Genomic DNA, 14858 nt, shown 5'->3' with positions numbered 1-14858 from the left:
ACTCCCAGAAATATTATAGCTAAATTCAATAGCTCCCAGGTCAAGGACAAAATACCTTTAAGCAGAAAGAAACAATTCAAATATCATGGATCCACAGTCAGGATTACACAAGATTTAGCAAGTTCTACTTTAAAGGAGAAGATAATTTGGAATATCACAGTTGGGAAGACAGAGGAGCTTGGATTACAATGAAGAATAACCTACTGAGCAAAACTGAGTGTAATTCTTCAGGGGAAAAAATGGATACTTAATGAAATAGAGGACTTTCAAGCAATCTTGCTGAAAAGACCAGAGCTGAATAGAAAATGTGACTTTCAAATACAAGACTCTAGAGAAGCATAAAAAGGTAAACAGGAAAGAGTAATCATAAGGGACTCAATGAAGTTAAACTGTTTACATTCCAATAAAGATGATATATGTAATTCCTAAGAACCTTATCATTATTAGGATAGTTAAAGGAGGTTATAAAGACAGAAGGCATAGGCTTTAGTTGATTAGGTTGGAATGATTTTTTTTAAAAAGGGAGGGTGAGAAAGAGGGATGCACTGGAAGAAGGGGGAAGGGAGATGTAGAATGGGGAAAGCTTCTTCGTATAAAAGAGGTATGCCAGGAAGACCTTTTACACTGGAGGAGAAAATGGTGGAATAGCAGGCAATACTTGAACTTTACTCTCATCAGAATTGGTCCAAGGAAGGAAGAATATATACACACACTCAGTTGGATATAGAAATCTATCTTACCTAATAGGTAAATAGGAGAAAAAAGGGATATGAGAAAGGGAGGAGGGGGAATAAAAAGGAGGGCAAATTAAGGGAGGCAGCAGTTAGAAGCAAAATAGATTTTTGAGGAGGGACAGCATAAAATGGGATGGAGGGAAATCCACAGTTAATGAATGTGAATGGGATGAGCTCACCCATAAAATGGAAGAAGATAGCAGAATGGATAAGTAACCAGAATCCAACAATATGTCATTTACAAGAGATAACACTTGAAACAGAAAGACACAAACATAGTAAAAATAAGTGGCTGGAGCAGAATCTAATATGTTTCAATTTAATTTAAAAAGGCAGAGATAGAATCATGATCTCAGATGAAGCAAAAGTAAAAACAGACCTAATTAAAAAAGATAATCAGAGAAACTACAAAGCTAAAAGATACCACAGACAATGAAATATTAAAAAAATTTACAGTAAATCTCTCTGATAAAGGCCTCATTACTCAAATATATGCTGAGTATAGAAGTGAGTCAAATTTATAAAAAATAAGAGCCATGCCCCAATTAACAAATGTTCAAAGGATATAAACATGCAGTTTTCAGAAGAAGAAATCAAAGCTATCTATAGTCATTTGTAAAGATGCTCTAAATCATTACTGATTAGAAAATGGCAAATTAAAACAACTCGGAGGTACTACCTCACACCTAGCAGAAATGACTAATGCTGGAGGTGATGAGTGAAAAATCAGCATAGTAATGAATTGATGGGGGAGTAGTGAACTGGTCCAACCATTCTGGAGAACAATTTGGAATTAGGTTCAAAGGGCTATAAAACTGTGCATACTGTTTGACCAGCAATACCACTACCAGGTCTACATCACAAAGAAACCAAAGAAAAAGGAAAAGGACCTATATGTAAAAAAATATTTATAGCAGCTCTTTTTGTGGTGACAAAGAACTGGAAATTGAGGGGATGCCCATTAATTGGGGAATGGCTGAAGTAGCTATGGCATATGATAGCAGTGCTATGGAAAATGATGAGGAGGGTAGTTTCAGAAAAAGATGGCAAGACCTTATATGAACTGATGTAAAATGAAGTGAGAACTAGAAGATCATTGTACACATTCACAATAATTTTGCAATGATGATCAACTGTGAAAGACTTGGCTACTCTAATCAATACAATGATCCAATACAGTTCCAAAGGACTCATGATGAAAAAATGCTGTCCACCTCCAGAGAGAGAACTGATGAACTCCAAGTGAAAAGTGAAACATAATTTTTTCACTTTCTTTCTTTTTCTTGCTTTAAAATATATATATAGCTAATATGGAAATATGTTTGCATGACTTCACATATATAATTGATATCATATCGCTTGCCTTACCAGTGAGTGTGGGAAGGAAGGAGAATTTGGAACTCAAAATTTAAAAAAGAAAAGAATGTTTAAAAAAATGAAAAAAAAAACCCAAAACCCAACCTGTGATTTCATCAGTATAGAGAAGTCTTAGTGGAACAACTCCCTCTACTAATGAAGTTCATTGAGTCTCCTGTCATTTAGAACCATAGAAAGGTGTCTGGGGATCAATTTATTGCAAACTCGGGAGCATTAGAGAAACTGGGGCTGTTAACCATTGGCTAGCTAGAAAGAAGGAAGCAGAGGCCTAGAAGAAGAGGTGTTTGGGGAGAAAGGGAAAAAAACACCTAGGCCTTGGGTCAGGGAATTTGGGGGATGGGTCACCATGCCTGCACTCATGTCCAGAAACCCCTAATGAATGACCTATGTCCCTAACTGGGCATCCAAATCATAGGATTTCGAGGTTACAAGTGAAGGAGCCAGCCTGGGTTCAAACTGGAGACTACTGGCTCCAAATGTAGCTCTCTCTCTATAGAGCTGTGCAGATAGCAGCCAAGGCAGATAAGGGAAGTGATTACTTTTCCATTGTATTAATAACCAATTATTAAATTAGTATTGAGGTTTTTTCCATTCTATTTCCTCATTCAGGGACTAGTCCGTCTTTTAAGGACACTGCTGCTGGGTGAGATTGCTCAAATCATCTGGGTACTTGCTCCTTGACCTTGGGCAGGACCCGACCCAATTAGAAGACCATATTTCCATTTAGAGTATAAATAGAATCTAATCTAAGTGAATTCCAGCCCTTACCCCTGTCTTGGTAGCTCTCCATTGGATTCTAGAGGAACCCAACTTATGAAGGAGAAAACCAAATCAGAGTGGTCTGGGTAGAGGTAGATTTGTTTGTCCAGATTGCTGGAGGTGGCTGAGTTCCAAGATCAAGTCACATTCTCAGTAGGAGGAGCTGGAGACTTTTAGCCCACCTCCTCATTAATATGCCCACCCCCTCATTAATAGCTCACCAATAAGGGTTGATTTTCATCTATGGGGGAACTGACTTTTCCCAAGGTACTTAAGCATTCAGTGATTTCCATGGTTTTGTCTTTGGTTACTGAGAGAAAACACTGGCCATCAATAGAATGCTTATCAGGTAGCATAATCAATAAATTGGTTATCAATTACCCAGAAACTCTCTCTCTCAGTCTTTTCATTCATCACACAGGTAAGTTGTGGGGAGGAAAGAAGCCCATGGAACAGAGCTGTGGTTTCCTGAGCCAGATTCCAGAGCAAGCCCTTAGCTTATGTATGACCTTTGGCCTGAGGGATCACACTGGGAGAAGAGAACCATGCCATGGAGTTCTAAGGCCACAGATGGACCTGCACATTTGCTCTTGGCAAGGGTAATCATTGACTCCATTTTCCAGTTGAGGCATAATGATAATTCATATTGCTTTTACAATTTATTGTAAAAAGGACTTTTCTCCCACTTCTTATCCCCATACAGAGGCATAAATTAAGGATCAAGGAAGTTGGGTTTTGTTGCCAAAGTCACACCTAGACTTGGTAGGGCTGAGGCTTCAACCCAGGCCCTCTGGTTCTTGCCTCCAGAAAATTAGAATGTCTTGTTCCATGAGTGAAGGAAAGGTAGGGCTGGTAAGTGAGCCCTGATGCCCCCCATTGGGATATCCCCCAGCTCACCTCACATATATCTTTGAGGTGCTTGATATAGTGACGTTCAGTGCTCATGATCTCATTGATGACATTGGCACGCATCTGGTCCCGGTTCTGCAGTGACCTGCCCAGGCATAGGCAGTCGGCATTGGGGTCGAGATGCCCATTCTGTACCTCACTGGTTCCTTCCTCCACACCATCTTCCTGGTTCACCCACAGCTATGAAGAGAAAAAGAGAACAAGAGTGGTTACAAGCCAGGCAACTGGTAAAAACAGCCACTGGCAGACCAACTGTGGTAAGGGTCTCCAAACTAAATCCTTCTTTACTTTAATTGTGTTATCAGTGCAAAGGAAAGGATGATGGGAAGAATGACAGAAAATGTGATTTAGGAATAGAAACAGGGGCAGGAGAAAAGGTTTGGTGATTATACAGAAGAAGCACCTATATGATGGAAACTGGAGCTGTCTGACACGAAAAGTACCAAATAACATAATAAAAAATAAAACTGATTTTATTTTGGTGGTTGGTGACTGGTTAACAAACAATGTGGCTGTCATTTTAAAATCTCAATAGTCTATGTACAATACACTAGTAAGTGATTTGAGCAAGTAACAAAATCACTTCCAAATTAGATAACAATGAGATACAAATCCAACCTGACCTACTTAAGCAAGTTGCTGATGCTGAAAAATGGGAACTGGATAACAGAACAAATATCAACATAGATTGTCACAATTTGCTAGGGAAGTTTAACTGAAATAAATCAGTCAACACAAAGAAAAGGCCAAAAAGGATTAGAAAACACTTAATCTCCCTACAAGAGATGTGGCAGTCAAGTTCAACATCAGTTTAAAGGGACAAACTCATTTGTAAAATCTAATAGATGACAGAAAACTACTAGCAGTTTTGCCTTATAAAACAGCAGGAAGTAGAGGAAAAAACAAATTTTCAGAAAGCTTAGCAAGAGACCCAACTATGATCCTATGAGTTGGTTTAGGCCAGATTATACCAAACACTAGAGGCAGCTAGGTGGCAAAGGGAATAGAGTGCTGGGCTAGGAGTCAGGGAGACTTGAGTTAAAATACAGCCTTAGAAACATCTTAGCTGTGTGACCTTGGGCAAGTCATTAACCTCTGTCTGTCTATGGATCACACTGCCTTGTCATGGTGGAGGGGCTTGTGTAGCTCAATGAAACTATGAGCAGGGTTACCCAAGATTGATAGGTCATAGTGAAGAATCCTGACATAAAAGTGATCCACTGGAGAAGGAAATGGCGAACCACTCTAGTATCTTTGCCAAGAACAGCAAGGACAGAGATCCCTGGGGTCACAAAGAGTTAGACAATTGAACAACAAAAACAATAACATACAAACACTGAAGAAGATCAACGAGAAAATGAAAAATGGAAAAGATCTGTCAAGATTTCTATAGCAAACTATTTTCTCTATCAATGGCAATGGAGCTGCCACATTTGTATGCTAACATAACAGCCCTTAATGTGCTATATGAGGAAATAAAAATGGCATTGAAGAAAGCAAAGATGGGACAAGCAATTGGGCTAGTCCACAAAAACACAGAGGAGGTACAAGCTGACAATAGTAAAATTTTAAGCTTCTTGAGGGACTGATCTGAAAATGGGAAAGGATGAGAAATTACTACTGAAAAAAGGGTGACTGGGATGATAAAAAAAATAATCAATCCATGTATCTACCACAAAGACAAGTCAATGATATTTCTCTTCCCTTTGTGGCTAAAGTTCTTAAGAAGGCCACCTACAAATGGTGACTGTACTTTCTCTTCTTTCTGTTCTTAACTCTCTACAGAAGTCTGCCTTCTAACTTCTTCAGCTGAAGTTTCTCTTCAACATTAAAAGCAATCTCCTGATTAGCAAAATCTAATGACCTTTTCTCAACCCTCACCTTTCTTGACATCTCTGTAGCCATTGATCACACTCCTATTCCAGGGGTGGAGAACCTGTGGCCTTGAGGCAACATGTGGCCCTCTAGATCCTCAAGGGAGGCCCTTTGACTGAACACAAACTTTACAGATCAAATCCCCCTAGGTCCTCAAGGGCAGCCCTTTGACTGACTCCAAACTTCACAGAACAAATCCCCCTAGGTCCTCAAGGGCAGCCCTTGGACTGAATCCCAACTACGTGGTGCCTCTGACTTTACAAAGTTCCAGTGTATCCTATCTCGATTTGCATGTTGTTTTCCTCATTAGACTGGGAGCCCCAAGAGGAGGGACCATCTTTTGCATTTCTTCCTATCACTAGCACTTAGCAGAGGAAGAACTTAATAAATGCTTGTTGACGGACTATAGGGGTTGTTATTGAAATGCTTGATAGAATTTACTTAAGTTAATCAAGGCACAAGGTCCCAACCACTTCCACTTTAGGAATAATCTATGACTTAGTCAATTTCTGTTTCTGATACCAGGTTATTTTGAAAAAAATTCTTATTTTATTAATCTAGGTATTTTGTAAATTAAAAACTATCTATTTCATTTAAGTTTTCAGTTTTATTGGCTCATAATTAGGCATACCAGTTTGGGGCAATTGCCTTTATTTTCTCCTAAATTTTTGGGCCCTTAGTCTTTCATTTTTGAATTTTGGTAATCTGGTTTCCATCTCTCTCTGTTTTTGCAGGGTGGGTGGAAATCAAACTAACTAATGGCCGGTCTCTTTATTTTATTGTTTTTAAAGATAATTAGCTATTCTTCTTATTAATGGTCTCAATTATTTTGGTTTTCAATGTGGTTTATATCTTCATTTATATTCAGAATTCTATTCTTGGATTTATTTGGGGGGTTATTTATTGAATTCTAGGGCTCTTTTTTTAGGGGTTGCATCTTTAATTCAATGACCTCTTCTTCCTCTCTCTTTGTTAATGTAAGTAAAATATTTCAAGACAAGAATTCTCCTAAGAGTTGTTTTGGCCATATCTTCTATGTATTGTCAGGCTAGCCAATTGTCATTGTTATCACTTTCTTTGATATAATTATATATTGTGTCTTTGATTTGTACTCTGACCCACTCATTCTTTGGGATTAAATTGTTTAGTTGCCATTCGAGGCTGAATCCTTTCTTCAGATTTCCCTTATTGATTACACTTTTTTATTTCGTTGTGGCCCAGGAAGGAGAGAAAATTGCTTATGTATCCGAACCACGTTAGATACTGAGAGAGCAGTGACAATAAAGGACAAAGAAAACCATCTAAGACACCAGAAAGATCACAGGAGATAAATTCCAAGAAAGAAACCAGTAATAAAAGCCCTGATGAAAGTTTATGCAACAAGCAAGAAATATTAGCAGCTTTCATGTAGAGTGGCAATTGGACACACAGGAATCATCGAGATGTGATGGGAGGAAATTCATGATTGGAATATGGCTCTGGAGGAATGGACCTTATTCAAAAAACCCAAGATGGGTAAATAGCAGTAGAAAGAGGGAGGAAGATAGGGGTAGTATGGTTAGAAGATATTATTTTTTAATTTTTAATTTATTTCTTTAATTTTTCAATTATTTATTAATTTATTAACATTAAAAAATGTTTTGAGTTCCCAATTCCATCCCTCCTCCACCCACTGAGAAGGCAAGCAATTTGACATCCACTATAAATGTGAAATACTGCAGAATATATATTCATATTAGCCATGTGACAAAAAAAGGCAAGAAAAATAAAGTGAGAAAATGGTAAGGAAGATATACTCTTAATGGAAGATTATATATATATATATATATATATATATATATATAATAGATTTACTCTAATAGAAAATAAATTCATGTGAGGAAATTCAGGAAACAGGAGCAATCATAGTGGAGAACATTTGGGTGGAGACATAACAGAGAGAAACAGAAATGATGTAGAGTCAAGGGGTGGGGAACCTACAGCCTCAGGTCACATGTGGCCCTCTAGGTCCCCAAATGCAGCCTTTGGACTGAATTCAAGCTTTACAGAACAAATCCTAGACATCAGAGTGTCCTGCTGATCACATCAAAAGAAAACAAGCTCAGGACAGAGGAAAGACAGAGTAATAACTATTATTCAGACAATGCTCTGTCAAATCATTTCTTGACTTGCCTTCAAGATCATCTGATACTTCAAAGCTAGAGGAATCAACAAGGGAAAATTATATTTTGGAGTGGAAATGATGAGAAACTTGTGAGGAAGGGACTGTTCCCACTTAGAGTTTGGGAAAGAGAAGGTAAAGAAACTTGGAGATCTTCTCTGAAATGCCCATGAAATTTCAGGAGAACAGATTTCAAAAGGTAGGATCCCATGGATCAAAATTCTATTGGGAAAGTTCCCAAAACAGACAGGGAAACAATTCCAACATCAATGTGGATGCACAGGGAGCTCACGAATCAATCGACATGGTAAAACACTGATTTCTTGTTTCTTCTGTCAGTGAGAATGACCTCCACAACAGAAATGACAGGAAAATCTGGCTAAGAGGGTCATTCAAATCCCCAAGAGAAGTAAGGAGTTATCTTAAGAGAAGCCCTTGCTGAATTAGTCTTCTTCTTCTGGCCCAGATGAACAACAGCCTTGGGTGCTAAATGAACTGGCAGATGGAATAACTGAGCTGCTGTGATTGTGGAAAACAGGAAAGGTACTGCCAGACTGGAGAAAGGCAAGTGTTGTCCTGATTTTCAAAATATGATGAGAATAGAATGTGCAAGCTCTATGCCTGTAAACTTGAGGTCCAATTCCTGGGAAAATTCTAGAATTAATCATTAAGAAAAATTAGAATGGGAGTGGCTAGGTGGCACAGTGAACAGAGCATGGGCCCTGGAGTCAGGAGGACCTGAGTTTAAATCCAACCTCAGACACTTGACACTAGCCATGTGACCTTGGGTAAGTCACTTAATCCCAATTGCCCTACCTTCCCCCCTCCAAAAAAGCAATACACACACACACACACACACACACACACACATTAAAAAAAGGGAAGATTCGAATTTAAGAATATTTTCAAGGACCAAGCTATGGTATTCACGTATCCAGTCCTTAGAGGTAGAACCACATTAATTATTTCTTGTGTTGTCTGTAAAGTCTTTAGAATGCTAAGGAATGTTAATAATAAACATGTAGAAAAAGTTATCAAGTATAGAACAGAAAGACCTCCCACCTCTTCAAGTTTCAAGTGTCTAAAAAAAAAAAAGCATCAGTTGACACTTTTGGTCCTTTTAGTTTTAAAAAAGATAGTTGGGGAACATATAGCTAAGAAATGGTGCTTTATCAAGCACAGGTCACACCAGACTAATTTCAATTCATTTTTCTTTTTCTTTCTTTCTTTTTCCTTGGCCAGGTTTACCATACCAAAAGATCAGAGGGATGCTGAAGATGTTTTTACCTGGCTTTTAGCAGAGTCTGGGCTGAAGTCTCTCATGCTGATCATATGAAAAAGGTATAGAGATGTGGGCTGGACAATAATCCAATTAGATGGATTCGGGATTTGTTAAACAGACAGACCCAAGAGTAGCTGTTAACAGTTCAGTGATCACTGGGCCAGAGGTCTCACCTAGGCATCTCTGTTAGCTCTATGTTGGCATTTCTAGTCAAGACCTGAAGAAAGGAGTAGATGGGAGAAGAAAGGGAAGGGAAGAAGGCAATGGGCATATTGTGTATGTGTGTGTGTGTGTGTGTGTGTGTGTGTGTGTGTGTGTGTGATCCTCAACCTCAACAACAACCCTGGGAGGTAAGTGTTATAATCCCCATTTTACAGTCAAGGAAATAAGCAAACAACGGTTATGTGACTTGCTTAGGGCCATACAACTAGGAAGTGTTGGAGGCCAGATTAGACCTCAGTCTTCCTGACTCCAGGTCCAGTGCTCTAACCACTATGATACCAGCTGCCTCATAGATGATGTACTCATCAAATATGCAGATGACACAAAGCTCGGAGGGAGAGGATAACATGAGCAGAATCCAAAAAGATTTTGACACACTAGATCCCTGGACTCATCTGAGCAAGATACAAATCAATATGAAAAATGTAAAGTCTGGCACTTAAGAATTTTTTAAAAATCAACTTTAAGAGTACAGGATAGAGTAAATGTGATTAGACAGGAATTTATCAGAAAAAAATCTGGGGGTCTCAGTGAACTGCAAGCTCAGTAGGAGTTAATAGTATGGGATACACAGCCAAAAAAGAAAATGCAATTTTAGGCTACATTGTCAGTCGATAAGTACTTATTAAGAGTCTATTGGGTGGGGATACAAAGAATTGCAAAAACGTGTTCCCTGCTCTCAAGAGGCTCACAGTTTAAAAGGAGACAATATGTAAAAAAAAAATGAAACACACCAGATATATATAGGACAAATGAAAAGAAATCTCCAAGGGAATCCCCTAGCAATGAGGGGGGTCAGGAAAGGCCTCCTAGAACACAAGGTGGGATTTGAGCAGAGTTTTGAAGGAAGTCAGGGGTAGAGATGAGAAAGGAGACTACTCCAGGCATGGCGGACAAATGGCAGAAAGGCAAGGAGACCGGAGATAGAGTGTTATGTGTGAGAAGGAGCAAGGGGGCCAGTATAACCAGGTCCTGAAGTAGGGGAAGGGGAGGAAACTATGGGGAAAAAAACTAGAAAGGTAGGAAAGGGCCAAGTGGTAGAGAGGGGCTCTAAAAGTCAAATAAAAGATTTTTAATTTTGATCCCAGAAGTACTTCCCATAGATGGTGAGGTCCTTCAGATCTGTGGATAAAGTGCTGATTACAACAATTCAATTCAATGAATATTTGAAAGTACCTTCTCTATAATGTCTAAAGAACCCTGGATACAAAAATAAAATGTGTCCTGTCCTCAAGGCTCATTAAATGAGAACTTGAGTTGGTTAAGATGGCTCAGTGTAACTTTCCACTTGGGAAAAAGCAAGTGGATGAAGAATGCCTATTGTCAAGCCTATGATATGCAGATGAATGGATAGCCCACAGAGCTGGTCCATCAAGATATATGTCTTCAACTAATGCTACAGGTAAGACAATTAATGAGGCCTGGAATTACATAGAAAAAGGAGAACTAGCTGAATTGCCTTTTAAAAATTTCGTAGTGTTTTAAATTACTATATTGGTAAAAGGTCTTGAATGGGGAAGTGGTGATATAGTGCTAGAAAGAATGTAGCTCCCCAGTTGATAAATGGTCAAAGGATATGAACAGGCAGTTTTCAGAGGAAGAAATTAAATCTATCTATAGTCATATGAAGAAATACTCTAAATAACTACTGATTAGAGAAATGCAAATCAAAAAACTCTGAGGTTTTCTGACATCACCCTGTCAGATTGGCTAATATGACAAAACAGGAAAATGATAAATTTTGGTGAAGATGTGAGAAAATGGGAACACTAATGCATTGATGCTGGAGTTGTGAACTGATCCAAACATTTTGGAGAGTAGTTCGGAACTATGCCCAATATAAAACTGTGTATACCCTTTCACTCAGCAATACTGCTTCTAGGTCTATATCCCAAAGAGATCATACAAATGGGAAAAGGACCCATATGTATCAAAATATTTATAGCAGCTCTTTTTGAGGTGACAAAGAATTGGAAATTCTTTTGCCGAAAATTGCCCCAAAACTGGGGAATGGCTGAACAAGTTGTGGTATACGAATGTAATGGAACACTATTGTTCCTTAAGAAATAGTGAGCAGGCAGACTTCAGAATAACCTGGAAAGATTCACATGAACTGATGCTAGGTGAAGTGAGCAGAACCAGGAGAACACTGTACACAGTAACAGCAACATTGTGTGATGACCGACTCTGATAGACTTAGCTCTTCTCAGCAATGCAAGGATCTAAGACGATTCCAAAACTCAGGATGGAAAATGCTAGCCACATCCAGACAAAGAACTCTGGAGTCTTGAATGCAGATCGAAGTAGACTATTTTTTTTCTTCTTTCTCATGGTTTTACCTTTTGGTTCTAATTCTTTACAACAAGAGTAATGTAGAAATATGCTTAATATAATTGTACATGTATAGCCTATATCAGATTGGGGAGGGGGGAGCAGAGGAAGGGGGATAAAATGTAGAACTCAGTTTCCTCCTCTGTAAAGTGAAAAGGGTTGGATTAGTCCCTCAGCTTCCTCTTCTGTAAAATGAGGGTGGTTAGAATAGCTGAGAGGCTCCTTCCAGCTCTAGATCCCACGTCTCCCTCTAAAGACCCTTTCATACTAGACCCTTCAATGTTCAAAGCCCCCTCCTGTCTTGGACATTTGGTATTTTCAGGTCCCTTCCGGTTCTGGTGATCTGTGATTTTTTGGAATTTCCAGGGCCACAAGTGAGGTCTGCTTCCCATTGGTCTGTCCTCCATTAGCTCCCCTGCTCATCTGTTTCCCAGCCTCAGCCCTAAGACTCAGCAGACCCCAGGCAGCCAGAAGCAGCTGTGTTCACACACACATAATATGCCCATTGCCTTCTTCCCTTCCCTTTCTTCTCCCATCTACTCCTTTCTTCAGGTCTTGACTAGAAATGCCAACATAGAGCTAACAGAGATGCCTAGGTGAGACCTCTGGCCCAGTGATCACTGAACTGTTAACAGCTACTCTTGGGTCTGTCTGTTTAACAAGTCCTGAATCATCTAATTGAATATTTTAAACTAAAAACAAATAAATTTTTTAAAAAAGCATGTAGTTATACAAGATGATCTCTAAGTCCCCTCCCAGCTCTAACAGTCCCAATGGGACTGAATTTCTTCTACTGGAGCGATCCAAAGCCAGATGACCTTGCTATAAGAAATAAGATGTGGGGAGCAGCATCATGATATTCTGAAAAAGGGACCTGGTTTGCTTAGGGTTGGAAGCTCTGGGCTAAAATTTCAGGTCTACACCTGGTTCCCAAGGAGCAGGTTTCTTTCCGTTTTGGATTTCCAGTTTCTTCACTGGTGAAATGGGGCAGTCAGTACATGTTCTTCCAACCTGGCAGGGATATTGTTAGGAAAGCAGTGTTAAGTTACAAATGGCTCGTGTCCTGCCAGCTGTCGGCTGGTCTCAGGTCTGAGACTTGGACATTGCCAAGGAAGACTAGTTCTTTCAATGAGGTAGATAGAGGATGACTGCAGTCAGATTCAGATGGCTGACTGAGCTGAGGACCCACCCCACTGGGCCAACCTCTCCTCACATTCCTTTTTTCTGCTTCCTGAAAGGTCAGAGTCACACCTGCCATATACTACCAAGTGACCTTTGGTGCAATCGATAAAACAAGACTGGAGGTTCTGATCAGCCAAGGGACTGGCTGCCTTAGAGAAGAATTATCACAGTACTGAATGCCAACACGGCTAAGGCGGCAGGAGGTGGCCTATTTTTAACAGTAAAAGCCTCACCCACTAATAACCCATTAGTTTCTCCAAGCTTTGCACAATGCTGGCTTAGACTAAGTGAGTCTGTAGAACCCAGGGTTTTAACACAAACCAAGCTGAATACAGCTGCTTCTGGCTGCCTGGGGTCTGCTGAGCCTTAGAGCTAAGGCTGGGGAACACATGAGCAGGGGAGTGGGGCAGGGCAGCTAATGGGGCACAGACCAATGGGAAGCAGACCTCACTTGTGGCCCTGGAAATTCCAGAAAATCACAGATCACCAGAACTGGAAGGGACCTGAAAATACCAAATGTCCAAGACAGGAGGCGGCTTTGAACATTGAAGGGTCTAGTATGAAAGGGTCTTTAGAGGGAGACGTGGGATCTAGAGCTGGAAGGAGCCTCTTAGCTATTTTAACCACCCTCATTTTAAAGAAGAGGAAACTGAGGTCCAGGGAGGGCAAGGGACCTAGGATCATTGATTCAGAGCTGAAGGAGCTAATCCAACCCTCTTTACTTTACATAGGAGAAAATTGAGGCCCATGGAAGGGAAGTGATTAGTTCAAGGTCATACAGCAACCTGCAGGAAACCTGGGTTCTAGTCCTTCTTCTAACCCATACTAGCAGTGAGATCCTGGCCAAGTCATGGAACCCTTCAATGCAATTCTGTAAGACTTACTGTAAGTTACAGAAGAGTTGTTGCCTCTCTGCATCCATGGATAGAGTCACCACCTAGAGAAAGCCCTACCAGAGGTAGGGAACCTGTGGCCTTGAAGCCCCATGTGGCCCTCTAGGTCCTCAAGGGTGGCCCTTGGACTGAATCCAAACTTAACAGAACAAATCCTCTTAATAAAAGTATCTGTTCTGCCATGTTTGGATTCAGTCCAAGGGCCACAGTTGAGGGCCACATGTGAACTTGAGTTTGCAGGTGCCCCATCCCTGCTATACTGACAAAGCTACAGTTCCAGACCCTATTCCATCCAGGGGGGAAAAAATTCAGGAGGGAAGGAAGAGGATCCAGCTGTCACCTGGGAAAGAAATGGACAAAGGTAGAACTCTTAACAGCCTCCCTCCCAGGTTCTAAGGCTCCTCCCAGACCTTACAGTCTGCATTCTGCATTTCAAAGGGTTTTTCCCCCCAGTTCTAATGGTTTATGGTGTTTAAAAAAAGTCCTTTCAATCCTAATGTTCAATGATCTGTGTTCTAAATTACCTTCCAACTCTCAATCTCCCAAGCTATGAGTTTCCATCTTTGTTCTTTGAACCAGCAAAAGGAAGGGGTCTTTTCCATAATAGAGAAGCAGGCTGCCAGCATGGCTCCCTCTTCCAGAATGAGCCCCTATCCCTGGGATGTCAGCTGCAGGTGGTCACTGAAGGCCCAGATTCTCTCCTCTGAAACCCAGAAGGGGTAGAGGGATTGCTGAACTGTGTATGGAGAGGAGAAGAGCAGGCATGGAGAGCGGATGGGACAGGAGGGATTAGGAAACTTGGCAACACCTGGGTTGACATCCCATCTCTAATTTCTTGTAGAGTAAGGAAGTTGAGCCCATGACCTCAAAGGGCACCCTCCGACTCTAAATCTATGACCCTATGCCTGGAAATCAAAGAAGGACCTTTGCTACTGCCTATGTGACAGAAAGGAAGCAAATCATTCTGCCTCAGTCTCTACATCTGTAAAATAGAAGAACTCTGAAGAAAGACCAGAGGCTGGAATCAACTGAGACTACCATCTCACAAACCTTCATAGTTTTGCCCCTGGCCAGCCTTCTTTGTCACTATGGTAACCTCGACAGCCAGACAAATATAAAGGGGAACATATGGG

The 14858-nt window shown here is 40.4% G+C and overlaps 1 protein-coding gene across 11 annotated transcripts in view; it reads right to left on the bottom strand.

Annotated features, from left to right (window-relative positions):
* The window catches only part of ARHGEF9 (Cdc42 guanine nucleotide exchange factor 9), a 270712-nt gene that overhangs the window by 50585 nt on the left and 205269 nt on the right, over window positions 1–14858 (bottom strand). For all 11 annotated transcript variants that reach the window (XM_069108283.1, XM_069108284.1, XM_069108281.1 and 8 more), the window contains one exon: window positions 3768–3959. In XM_069108283.1, coding sequence (XP_068964384.1) covers window positions 3768–3959 — 192 coding nt within the window. The remainder of the gene's footprint in view (window positions 1–3767; window positions 3960–14858) is intronic.

The sequence above is a fragment of the Petaurus breviceps genome, unplaced genomic scaffold, assembly GCF_028583685.1.
Source record: "Petaurus breviceps papuanus isolate PSGF00001 unplaced genomic scaffold, PetGlider_PUasm1.0 90339, whole genome shotgun sequence".
In the NCBI taxonomy this organism is placed as follows: Eukaryota; Metazoa; Chordata; class Mammalia; order Diprotodontia; family Petauridae; genus Petaurus; species Petaurus breviceps.
This window is presented reverse-complemented; position numbering and strand designations above follow the sequence as displayed.